At 34.1% G+C, this 13,855-nt stretch overlaps 1 protein-coding gene across 1 annotated transcript; it reads right to left on the reverse strand.

Moving 5' to 3' along the window:
* Positions 1 to 973: 973 nt before the first annotated feature.
* LOC100154979 (olfactory receptor 4Q2-like) lies at positions 974 to 1,903 on the reverse strand. Its single transcript, XM_001927083.4, has one exon. The coding sequence runs from the start codon at positions 1,901 to 1,903 to the stop codon at positions 974 to 976; it is 930 nt and encodes a 309-aa protein (XP_001927118.2).
* Between the last annotated feature and the right edge of the window lie 11,952 nt (positions 1,904 to 13,855).

The following is a 13,855-nucleotide window of genomic DNA, read 5'->3' on the forward strand; positions in this document are numbered from 1 at the left end:
GTTATGAGCCAGGCACTAATCTGGACACATTCACATGTATCATCATTTTTAACCATCACAGCAGCACTGGGAAATAGGCATCATTTTATACATGCTACAGATGGGGAAATTAGGGCTCCAGTAATTTAAATGATTTGTCAATTTGTCTAGATTCACTTGACTTGTCATTCAGAGAGGAGTATTGGAACCCACACTATTAGGCAACTTTTCTTTCAAAGATGGTATTGTGGTAAAGTGACAAAGCCAAATGTTTGGTTGTTATACAGTCATGTAAATTGGATTCACACTAATTCATCTAACTGATATCCCTTTAAATATTTTGTAAGAGTAAGAAACATACATACATCCATTCTTTTTCAGATTTTTTCCCATATAGATTATCACAGAATATTGGGTAGAGTTCCCTATGCTATAGAGTAGGTCCCCATTGTCCACCCATTGGATATGTGTTTATGTATGACTGAATCACTTTGTCGTACAGCAGAAATTATCACAACATAGTAAATCAACTATACTTCAATAAAGCTTGAAGAAAAGGAAACATATCAATTCCTTACTCAATTCATTGGAGACATCTAGTTGGAGTCAGTTAAAGTTGAGAAGAAAATAAAACCTGTGGCAAGGTGGAGAAGAAATTGGTGAGACTTTGGAAAGGTTAGTTTTTACCCATATGTAATAGCAAACTTAATAAACAAAATATATATAATAAAATATGATCCAATGAATGGATAGAATGGAAGAACAAAATTAACAGAACAGATTTGCTTTATGGAAGAAAGGAAGCAGAAGGTAGAACATTTCAGTATGGAAGGAGTTTTTTGGAGTTTAATTTAAAAGTCATAAATAGGAGTATTATGACTTCATGAAACAAAACCAAACAATGAAGTTACAATCTCCTAACCCATTCATGAAAAAGTAATTATTTTAACTTCAGATTTTCTACTTGCCAAAATGCTTTTCAACTTGTTGTCTTCTAAATTTTCCATGTAAGTCCACTCCTATCCCACAGCTTTTGCATGGCTGATTTGACCTCTTTGTTCCGAAGTGTGTAGATGAGGGGATTCAACATGGGGGTAATAACGTTGTAGAGTACAGACACCAGCTTGTCCACAGAAAAAGTGGAGAAGGGACGAGCATAGATGAAAATACAGGGTCCAAAAAAGAGTGTTACTACCATGAGATGAGAGCCACAGGTTGAGAGTGCCTTTCGCCTTCCCTCTTTGGAGCGGATCTTGACCAGGATAGTGGTGTAGGAGGAAACCAACACTACAAAGGAGCTGGTAGAGATCAACCCACTATTAGATACCATTAGCAATTCAATGACAAATGTGTCTGCACAGGCAAGTTTGATGACAGGGGGAACATCACAAAAGAAGTTGTCCACCTGCTTTGGCCCACAAAAGGGCAGACGGATAGTGAGAATCGTCTGGACAGTAGAGTGCACAAACCCTCCCATCCAGGAGGCAGCCACCAAGGCACAGCATAATCCTCGACTCATGATAGTGGTGTAGTGGAGGGGGCGACAAATTGCAACATAGCGATCATAGGCCATCACTGTGAGCAGGAACATCTCAGCTGCCCCTACAAAATGCAGGAAGAAGAGCTGCATAATGCACTGGTCATAAGGAATAAGCTTTTCATTATCAAGAAAGTCAGCCAGAAGCTTAGGGGTAGTTACTGTTGAATAACATAGGTCCAGGAAAGACAGGTTGCCAAGAAGGAAATACATGGGTGATGAATTCAGATGCTTATCAGAGGCCACTGTAACCATGATAAGGACATTGCCTACCCAAGTGGACACATAGAAGAAAAGAAATAGTACAAATAGCCCTTTTTCAATATATGGTCTATGTGAGAAACCTGCCAGGACAAATTCTCTGACTTCTGTTTGGTTTTTATCCATTGGATCTGGCTCCACCTACAACAAAGAAATTAAACAAGGGACATTAGTCACATGAAAAATTGATGAGCTATTTCACATAAAATGCAAGAATCTTCTCAATTCAAAAAGGGATATTTTTTCTCTAGGACACTTCTTGACTGATTATCTGGAAGAAATTATTTTTCTTCTTAGATGATATAGATATACATTCTCCATCATCACCAAATTTCAGGCAGTGATGAAGTAACCAAGATTTTTTGAAGAACAAAGCCACGTAGTGAACCTTCAACTTGATGCATCTCTCTGAGTTAGTATTTTCCCTCCACCTTTATACATTCAGTCTCAAAACCTATGTTATTTCCCTGAGATATTAGCATTTAAAAAAATTTAAATCTTTAAGAAAAAATAAATCTTGAAGGTAAAATTTAAGATTCCAGTAGAGGTTTTATTTGGGATAGGAAACATCACACTGTGTAGATGTTTATACCTTTATAGTAATCCTGTGCCCTTTTCTATAAGGATAACTCTTGAGGCTCTGTGTGTGAAAGTGACCAGAGGAAAGATTACATTCCACTCTGGGCCTATTGCTAGTTCATTACCTAAGTAATGCCTCTTACCTAGGTTTGCTGAATGCCTGGTCAGCTTATTACTGTTGTTATAAATCATCTCTGTCCAGCTTATTGCTTATAATACGTTCCTTACCTTAAGTCATAGTTGTGAACATACGGGCACAGATTATACTGTTACAGATCTAAATAGAATATAAAATGGTTACTCATCCCTTCAGGTTACTCCTTCTTTTGACTCCTGTCAAATTGGGTAAAAATAAATAATTTCTCTGAGATGAAAGTATTAGCAGTCCAGGAAGCATGTGTATGTGTTTGAGCAGTGGCTAGAATGTGCTACTGCATGAGATGAAATGGGCGATAGCCCACTGAGGACTGCAGAGGATCATGATAACTGCTCTGGACTCAAAATCTACAGCTGTTCTATGCACACAGCAGTATTGTGAGGAATTAACAAAAATAATTTCAAAGCTTAGACACTGGTGAATTTTCCCTTTCAGAGTTTATGGCCCATCTAAATACATGAACTGAATATCTTCATTTAGATATTTTAAAAGAATTAAAGTTTTGAAAAAGAATTTTAAAACAAAACTTGGTTTAATTAAAACAATAAAAATTTATATTGCTTCCTTATAAGGTAATAACACAGAAATATTAGCAATATGCTAACAATTAAAAGTATCAAGGAATAATGTGAAGAAAACTCCCCAAATTTAAATATTAATTTGTTAAAATAATGTTTGCAAAAGATTCACTAATCTGAGAAAATGATCAAATAATAAAGAAAAAAGACACAAAAATATATTTAATTTATGAAAAAGTCTATATATGGAAAAGTTAACAAATGTAAGAACTAAGTGTAAACTTTTCAATATATAAACCTGTGAATTTGTGCAGTTAGGTATATCCACAGAATTTTTATGTATGAAAAATATTTTTATATTAAAAATTGAATGTTTGTAAATTGTTCTTTTTTTATAAGTACATAATTACAGTTACTAAATTTCAGGTAAAAATCCCCTTATTATAATCCATGTAACTTTTTCAGAGAATAATTATTATTGTCTAGCTATAACATAAAAAACCTCAGATTTATTAAAAGCAAGTATTAAACATAGATGTGTTTTTCAAGAAATAATTCACAAATTTAATTTTTCAAGTTTAAAAATTTTTATAATTAAAAAGTAATGAATACATATTGCTGAAATTTGGAAACACAAAAAAATATAGAAAGTAATCTCAACATCAAGAAGCAAACATGGTTAACTTTAGATAGTCATATATCTGAAACTTTTTAAAATGCATTGTTTGATTTAAAATTGATATAATGATGTATATGCAATATGACCTACTACTGAAAAATACCACAATTACCATTAAATTCTAATATTCCAAGTGGGTACAGGTGACAGGAGCATGAAGAAGGGCTTCAAGTCAAATTACATACCTTCTATCTATAAAGTGTAGATTCTCAAGTCTTATAGTCACAGAAGCCTGGCATGCTAACATGACAGAGCCATCCTAGACACTGTAGAAGCAAGAAGATAAATAAATTAGATTGAACCCCCTGGTTACAATGGTCATCATTAAGAATTTTTGACGTTTAGGGATTTAGGAAATCAGGTGTTCACAATCAAATCACAAAGGGAATCATTAAAAATTTTTAATCACAACCTTTGCCAGAAATTATGGGACAGAAAAATATGTGTGTTTTAGGGTAATAGTGGGATGTGAGGGTTAAAAAAAGACAATGGATAGGAAAAAAAAATGAAAATAAAAGATATGATAGTTGCAATAATATCAGCTGGGTTATATTGAGAAGAAGTGTTCCCAGGACTGAGGATGGGAAAGATAATGAAACATTAGGAAAAGTTTGGCTTCAGGTGTCTTGCCAAAAATTGTACATTTTGTCCTGCTTTCTTTATATTAAATTTTTCAACCCTGGAATAGATGTATGTTTAATTTGCCAAGAAATTGCTAAACATTTTTTTTTTTTTTGTCTTTTTTCCATTTCTTGGTCGGCTCCTGCGGCATATGGAGATTCCCAGGCTAGGGGTCCAATCGGAGCCACAGCCGCTGGCCTACACCAGAGCCACAGCAACACGGGATCTGAGCCACATCTGCAACCTACACTGTAGCTCACGGCAATGGTGGATCCTTAACCCACTGAGCAAGGCCAGGGATCAAACCCACAATCTCATGGTTCCCAGTCGGATTCGTTAACCACTGAGCCACGACGGGAATTCCTGCTAAACATTTTTTATATGTGATTGTACTGATTTACAGTTCACTGTCATTGTAAGAGAATTTTAAGTGTTTCACATCTTCTTCAACAATTATTATCCACCTCTAAAAAAAATTGTTTATGCATTCTGCTGAGTATGTTATGGTATCTGTGGTTTAATTTGCATATTCTTGATACATTATGGTGGTGAACACGTTTTTATAGGTTTATGGGATACTTGGAAATCTTTTTCATCAAGTGCCCATTCAAATTATTTGCTTAATTGTTAATTGGGTCATGTGCATTTTCTTATTGACCAAATTATTTTGTAATGTATGAGCAAATCCTTTGCTGAATATATGTATTGAATTTATCTAATTCTATGAATGGCTTTCCTTTTCACTATCATAGTTGTGTCTTAGTAAACAGAAGTCTCAATTTTAATGACGTCAAATTTTTTTTATATGTGATAAACATCATTTAAGAAATCTTTGTTTCAAAGTCATGAAAATATCATTTTTATTTTTTTTCATTTTTAAAAATAGATACTTAAATATTTGGCTTTCACACTTAAGGGTATGATCTTTTTAAAATTAACTTTTTTATGTGGTGTGAGGTAGGGTGTCAAGTTTCATTTTCTTCCATACATATATTTAATTGACCTAAAAAGATTTATTAAAAAGACCATTGATTTCCCATTGCATTGCAATGGAGGCTATGTAATAAATAACACTACTGTTTATGTGTGGGCCTCCATTTCAATCTGCTTTTCTATTTCTCAACTTTTATTAGTACAACAGCATCTTAATCACACTAGGATTTATATTAAATCTTGATACCTGATAGTGTAAATATCCCCCTTTGTTCTATAATACTGCTTTGTGTATTCTAGGTCCAATGCATTTTCACCCACATTTTGAATTAACTTATCAATTTCCTTAAACATACTTATAAGGACACTTTTTTAAATCTTTTATTATGTGTATATATTTTTCTACTGTACAGCATGGTGACCTAGTTACACTTGTATGTATACATTCCTTTTTCTGACATTACATGTTCCATCACAGGCGACTAGAGTTCCCAGTGCTACACAGCAGGATTCCATTGCTAATCCATCCCAAAGGCAACATTCTGCATCTATTTACTCCAAGCTCCCAGTCCCTCCCACTCCCTCTTGGCAACCACAAGTCTATTCTCCAAGTCCATGATTTTCTTTTCTGTGGAAAGATTCCTTTGCGTCATATATTTTATTCCAGATATAAGTGATATCATATGGTATTTGTCTTTCTCCATCTGACTTACTTCACTCAGGATGAGAGTCTCTAGTTCCATCCATGTTGCTGCAAATGGCATTATTTTGTTCTTTTTTATGGCCGGGTAGTATTCTGTCGTGTATATATACCACATCGTCCTAATTCAGTCATCTATCGGTGGACATTTGGGTTGATTCCATGTCTTGGCTATTGTGAATAGTGCTCCATTGAATATGCTCAACAGCAAAAAAGCCAACAACCCAATGGAAAAATGGGCAAAAGACCTGAATAGACATTTCTCCAAGGACGATATACAGATGGCCAACAAACACATGAAACTATGCTCAACATCCCTGATTAGTAGAGAAATGCAAATCAAAACTACCGTGAGATACCACCTCACACCAGTCAGAATGGCCATCATTAATAAGTCCACAAATAACAAGTGCTGGAGGGGGTGTGGAGAAAAGGGAACCCTCCTGCACTGTTGGTGGGAATGTAAGCTGGTACAACCACTATGGAGAAGAGTATGGACGTACACAGAACATCATATGACCCCGCAATCCCACTCCTGGGCATATATCCAGACAAAATTCCCCTTAAAAAAGACACATGCACCCACATGTTCATGGCAGTACTTATAAGGATATTGATTAGGTTTTTAATCTATCAATCAAGCAACATATTGGGGAGAATTTCCATATAACAGCACTGACTTAACATGAACATAAACTTATCTCTTCACCTAATTTCTCTGTTATGCATGTTAGTTTTCAGAGTGAAGGTCCTGTATCAATTTTGTTAGAATTTTTTTACCTTATGACATGTTTAAACCACTGTAGCATTCTTTGGCCTTAGTTTCATTTTTTAGATTATTGTAGTAACTTGGTTATATTCATTTAGTCTAGGTATGCATTGAATCTGTTGATTGCTTTGGGTAGTTTGGGCATCTCAGTGATTTTAAGTTTTCCAATCCATGAACAACAGAATGTTTTTCCATTTATGTCTATAATTTATTTCATCAACATTTCATATTTTTGAGTGTGTATGTCTTCGACCTCCTTATGTTAGGTTCATTCCTGAGTATTTTGTTTTTGATGCTACTGAAAATGAAGTTGATATTGAGTTTCCTTTTTGGACTATTCATAGTGTATACAAATTTTGGATATTAACTCCATATCAAGTACATTATTTGCAAATATATTCTCCCATTAATAGGCTGCCTTTTTTGTTGTTGTCGTTGATGGTTTTCTTTGCTGTACAAAGCATTTTAATTTGTTGTAGTCCCATTTATTTATTGTTGCTGTAATTTTCCCTTTCCTGAAGAGCAGATCCAAAAAAATATTAAGACCAATATCAGAGAGCATACTTCCTGCACTTTATTCTATGAGTTTTAGGGTTCCAGGTCTTAAACTTAAGTCTTTAATCTCTTGTAAATTAATTTAACATATGGTATGAGAAAGTAGTCTATTCTAATCCTTTTGCATGTAGTTGTCCAGGTTTTCCAACAACATCTGTTGAAGATTCTATGATAAATAAAAATGGTGAAAATGAGCATCTTTGTGTTTTTCCTTATCTTTCAGATACTCAACATTGCATCTGTTGTTAGCTCTGTGCTCGTTGTATATAGCCTTTATTATGTCAAAGTATGTAACCTCTGTACCCACTTTTCTGAGAGTTTTGTAATTCGTAAAAGGATGTTGAATATTATTTTAAAAAGGCTATCTAGAAATCTATTGAGGTAATCATTTGTTTTTCATTCTTTAATTTCTTAGTGTGATGTAACCAGTTGATTGCTCTGTGGATATTGAACCATCCTTGCATATCTGAGATAAACTCTGAGATCACAGTGTATGATCATTTTTAAGTATTGTTGAATTTGGTTTGCAGATATATTTGCAAAATGTATGCATCTATTTTCATCATGGTATTAGCTTGTGATTTTCTTTTTTTGTGTGATACCTTTGCTATTAGTATCAAGGGAATTCTGGCATTATAGAATAGGTTTGAAAGTGGTCTTTTTCAATTTTTTTGGAATGATGTGAGAAATGGGTGTTAACTATTATTTAAATGTTTTCTAGAATCCATCTATAAAGACTTCTCATCCTGGAATTTTGTTTGCTGAGAGTTTTTTTTTTTATTTTAATCACTGATTCAACTTAATTATTAGCAATGAGTCTATTAATATTTTCTATTACTTCCTGACACAGTCTTGGGAGATGATATGTTTCTAGGAATTTATCCATTCTTTTAGGTTGTCCATTTTCTTTTTGTGGGGGACACAACCATAGTATGCAAAAAGTTCCTGGGTCAAGGATCGGATCAAAGCCACAGCAGTGAAAATGCCAAGTCCTTAACTGATACGCCACCAAGGAATTTCTATGTTGTCCATTTTCTTGGCATATAATTGCTCATAATAATATCTTGTGATCCTTTGTATTCCTGTGATGTTGGTTGTAACCTCTTCTTTTTACAGTTCTGATTTTATTTATCTGGGCCATCTTTTTTTTTTTTTTTATACAGAGCTGGCTAAGACCATATCAATTTTTATATTTTCAAAGAACCATCTCTTAGTTTTATTAATATTTTATATTTTTAGAGTCTCATTAATTTCTGCTCTGATATGTATTATTTCCTTCCTCCTGCTAATTTGAGGTTTTGTTTGTTCTTTTTCCCTAGTTCATTTAGATGTAAAGTTAAGTTGTTTGAGGTTTTTCTCCCTTCCTTAGATATGATATTATTGCTATGAACTCTTCTCTTAGAACTGCTTTGTTGATAGATCTTCAATCATTGTGTTTCCATTTCATTTGGCTCCAAGTATTTCATGATTACCTCTTTCATTTCTTCAGCAATCTTGTTTTTTAGCAGCATGTTGTTTTAGATGCCATGCATTTGTGGGTTTTGCAGGGCTTTTTTTTTTTCCTTGTAGTTGATTTCTGGTCTCATCTGTTGTAGGCAAAAGAGATGCCTGATATGACTTCAGTCTTATTATTTATTGAGACTTGTTTTTTGGTCTAGCAGGTTATCTCTTGAGAATATCTCATGTGCACATGAAAAGAATATATAATCTGCTGTTCCCAGATGAATGTTTTACATGTATCTATTAATTCCATCTGGCAAATGTGTTAAGACTACTATTTCCTATATTGGGTAAATATATATTTGCAATTGTATATCTTCTTGTTAATTGATCATTTTATTATTATATATGTCCTTGTTTGTCTGTTGTTAACAAACTTTCTTAAAATCTAATATAAGTATTGCTATCTTGCCTTTCTTTTCATTTTCATTTTCATGGAATACCTTTTTCCATCCCCTTATGTTCATTCTATGTATTTTGTTAGATGAAGTGAGTCTCTTATAGCAGTATATAAATGAGTCTTCTTAAAAAATCCATTAAACCACTGTATGTCCTTGGTTGGAGTACTAGTCTATTTACATTTAAAGTTATGGATATGTACTTATTATCATTTTGTTCATTGTTTGGGGACTGCTTTGTAGTTATTTTTTCCTTTATTCTTCTTGCTTTCTTCCCTTGAATTTGATGGCAATATTTCATATTATGTTTGTATTGTTTCTTTTTTGTATGTATCTATTATAAATTTTTAATTTGAGGTATTCCCATTGTGGCACAGCAGAAATGATTCCAACTAGGAACCATGCGGTTGTGGATTCAATCCCTGGTCTCGCTCAGTTGGTTAAGGATCTGACTTTGCAGTGAGCTCTGCTGTAGGTTGTGGCTCAGATCTGACATTACTGTGGCTGTGGCATAGGCCGGCAGCTGTGGTATAGGCTGGCAGCTGTAACTCCAATTTGACCCCTTAGCCTGGGAACCTCCATATGCCGAGGATGAGGCCCTAAAAAGCAAAAAAAAAAAAAAAAAAAAACCCAAGAAACAAAAACAAAAAAAGTTTGTGATTACCATGGGGTTCATATGTAACAATTTTCATATACATAAGAAATTATTTTTCATTTGGATGTCTCTTAAATTTTTTTTTTTTTTGTCTTTTTGCCATTTCTTGGGCTGCTCCCACGGCACATGGAGGTTCCCAGGCTAGGAGCTAATTGGAGCTGTAGCTGCCAGCCTATGCCAGAGCCACAGCAATGCGGGATCTGAGCTGCGTCTGCGACCTACACCACAGCTCACGGCAACACCAGATCCTTAACCCACTGAACAAGGCCAGGGATTGAACCCGCAACCTCATGGTTCCTAGTCGGATTCGTTAACCACTGTGCCACGACGGGAACTCCTTAAATTTAAATTCAGTAGAAAAACTCTAAATGTTTACTCTTCCCACCACATTTAATGCTTTTGCCATCATATTTTTACATCTTTTTATTTTGTGTATTCCCTAATTACTTGTTGTAGATATAGATGATTTTACTACTTTTGTCTTTTAACCTTCCTAGTAGATTCATAAGCAATTGATTACTACATTTACTGTATATTTGCTTTTAACAGTGAGGTTTTTTCTTTTATAATTTTTAAATTTATAGTCATGGTCTTATAATATTTTTTATATAGCTGCATTAGTGATGTTCAACACTTTCACCTTTTACTTGTCTGTAAAATTCTTTACTTCTCCATCAAATCTGAATGATTAACTTTCTTAATAGGGGTCTCTTCATTGTAGGTTATTTATTTTCATTGTTTTGAATATATCATGCCACTCCCTTCAGGCCTGTGAAGTTTCTGTTGACAAGTCAACTCATAGTCTTATGAGAGTTCCTTGGTTCATGAGTAGTTGTTTTTCTCTCTTTATCTTTATTTTTACCAATTAATTAAAATGCATCTCCATGTGGTCCTGTTTGGATTGATCCTTTTTGGGACTCTATTCTTTGTGGACATGGGTGTCTATTTGTTTCCCCAGGTTAGGGAAGTTTTCAGCTATTCTTTCTTCAAATAAAATCTTTGGTCCTTTATCTATTTTTCTGGGCCCCACATAATAATGGACATTTTGACAGCTTAGGTGATTACACTACTCTGTCTTGCAGATCACTGATCCATTCTTTTGCATCATCGAAACTACTTTTTTTTAAACTCAGTGAATTTTAATATGTTTACAGTTGTACAACCATCATCACAACCCAGTTTTACACATTTCCACCCCAGACCCCCAACCAGTCCTTTCCTCTCCCAACCTGTCTCTTTTGGTAACCATAAGTTTTTCAAAGTCTGTGGGTCAGTTTCTATTCTGCAAAGAATTTCATGGTATCCCTTTTTTAGATACCACATATAAGTGATAGCATATGATATTTGTGTCTCACTGTCTGACTAACTTCACTTAGCATGATAATTTCTAGGTCCATCCATGTTGCTGCAAGTGGCATTGTTTCATTCCTTTTTATGGGTGAGTAAATATTCCACTATGTATATGTACCATATCTTCTTTATCCACTCCTCTGTCAATAGACATTTAGGTTGCTTCCATGTCTTGGCTATTGTATATAGTGCTGCAATGAACATTGGAATACATGTATCTTTTTGAGTCATGGTTTTCTATTGATAGATGCCCAGGAGTGGCATTGCTAGATCAAATGGTAATTTTTATTTTTAGTTTTTTGAGGAATCTCCATACTATTTTTCATAGCGATAGCACCAATTTACACTCCAAAAATAGTGTAAAAGGGTTCCCTTTTCTCCACAACCTTGCCAGAATTTATTGTTTGTAGACTTTTGATGATGGCCATTCTGGCTGATATAAAGTGGTACCACATAGTAGTGTTGATGTGCATTTCTCTAATAATTTGTGATGTTGAACATCTTTTCATATGTTTTTAGGCCATCTGTATGTGTTTTTTTTTGGGGGGGAATTGTCTGTTTAGATCTTCTTCCCATTTTTTGATGGGGTTTGCTTTTTTGGTATTGAGCTGCAGGAGATGTTTATAAATTTTGATATTAATCACCTATCAGTCACTTGATTTGCAAATATTTTCTCCCATTCTGTGGGTTGTCTTTTCATTTTGTTTAGGGTCTCCTTTGCTGTGCAGAAACTTTTAAGTTTAATTAGGTCCCATTTGTTATTTTTGTTTTACTGTTGTTAATCTACAAGGTGGATCTTAAAGGTATTGCTGTGGTTTATGTCAGAGAGTGTTCGCCCATGTTTTCCTCTAAGAGATTTATAGTATCTAGTCTTATATTTAGGTATTTAAATCATTTTAAGGTTTTGTTTTGTTTTGATGTATGGTGTTATGGAGTGTTCTAGTTTCATTCTTTTACATGTAGCTGTCCAGTTTTCCCAGCACCACTTGTTGAAGGCACTGTCTTTTCTCCATTGTATATTCTTGCCTCCTTCATCAAAGATTAGCTGACTGTAGGTGCTTGGGTTTAATTCTGGGCTTTTTTTTTCTCATCCACTTATCTATATTTCTGTTTTTGTGCTGGTACCATACTCTTTGGATGACTGAAGCTTTTTAGTATATTTAGTATATCCAGTTCCACTTTTCTCTCAGGATGGCTTTGGCTATTCTGGATCTTTTGTTCTTCCAAACAAACTTTAAAATATTTTGTTCTGGTTCTATGCAAAATGTCATTGGTAATTTGATAGGGTTGCATTAAATCTGTAAATTTCCTTTGGTATTATACTCATTTTGACAATATTGATTCTTCTAATACAAGAGCATGGTATATCTTTCCATCTGTTTTTGCCATCTTTTATTTCTTTCACCAGCATCTTAGAGTTTTCAGAGTAGAGGTCTTTTGTCTCTTTAGGTGGGTTTATTCCTAGCTATTTTATTCTTTCTGATGTGATGATAAATGGATTGTTTCCCTAATTTCTCTTTCTGATCTTTCATTGTAAGCATATAAAATGCAGTTGATTTTTTTGTATTTTGTATCCTGCAACTTTGCCAAATCCATTGATGAGCTCTAACAGTTTTCTGGTAGCATCTTAAGGACTTTCTAGCAATAGTATCATGTCATTAGCAAACAGTAATAGTTTTACTTCTTCCTTTCAAATTTGGATTCTTTTTATTTCTTTTTCTTCTCTGTTTACCATGACTAGGACTTCCAAAACTATGTTGAATAGTAGTGGTGAGAGCAGACATCTTTGTCTTTTTCCTGATCTTAGTGGAAACGTTTTCAATTTTTCAACATTGAGAATGATGTTAGCTGTGGGTTTGTGTTATATGGCGTTTATTATGTTGAGTTAGCCTCCCTCTATGCCCACTTTCTGGAGGATTTTTTTTTAATCAGAAATGGGTGTTGAATTTTGTCAAAAGTTTTTTCTGTATCAATTGAGGGGATCATGTGTTTTTCTTTTAAGAATTTTTTCTATTATAGATGATTTGCAATGTTCTGTCGATTTCTGCTGTATGGTTTTTATTCTTCAGTTTGTTAATGGGGTATATCACACTGATTTATTTGCAAATATTGAAGAATCCTCACATCCTTGGGATAAATCCCACTTGATCATGACATACAATCCTTTTAAGGTATTGCCAGATTTCGTTCGCTAGTATTTTGTTGAGGATTTTTACATCTATGTTCATCAGCAATATTGGCCTGTAATTTTCTTTCTTTCTTTTTTTTTGTATCTTTGTCTTATTTTGGTATCAGGGTGATGGTGGCCTCATAAGGTGAGTTTGGGAGAGTTCCTTCTTTGGCAGTTTTTTTGGAATAGTTTCAGAAGGATAGGTGTTAACTCTTCGCTAAATTTTATATAGAATTCTTGGAGCCATCTGGTTTGGGACTTTCATTTTTTGGATTTTTTTTTAAATCAGTTTCAGTTTCAGTTTAAGTACTTGTTTTGGTCCATTCATCTTTTCTATTTCATCTTCATTTAATCTTGGAAGATTGTACTTTTCTAGGTTGTCCATTATATTGGCATATAGTTGCTTGTTGTAGTCTTTTATGATCCTTTGTATTTCAGTGGTGTCCATTGTAACTTCATTTTCATTTCTAATTTTGTTGATATGAGCCCTCTCT

Source organism: Sus scrofa, unplaced genomic scaffold (assembly GCF_000003025.6).
Source record: "Sus scrofa isolate TJ Tabasco breed Duroc unplaced genomic scaffold, Sscrofa11.1 Contig2509, whole genome shotgun sequence".
NCBI classification, from domain to species: Eukaryota; Metazoa; Chordata; class Mammalia; order Artiodactyla; family Suidae; genus Sus; species Sus scrofa.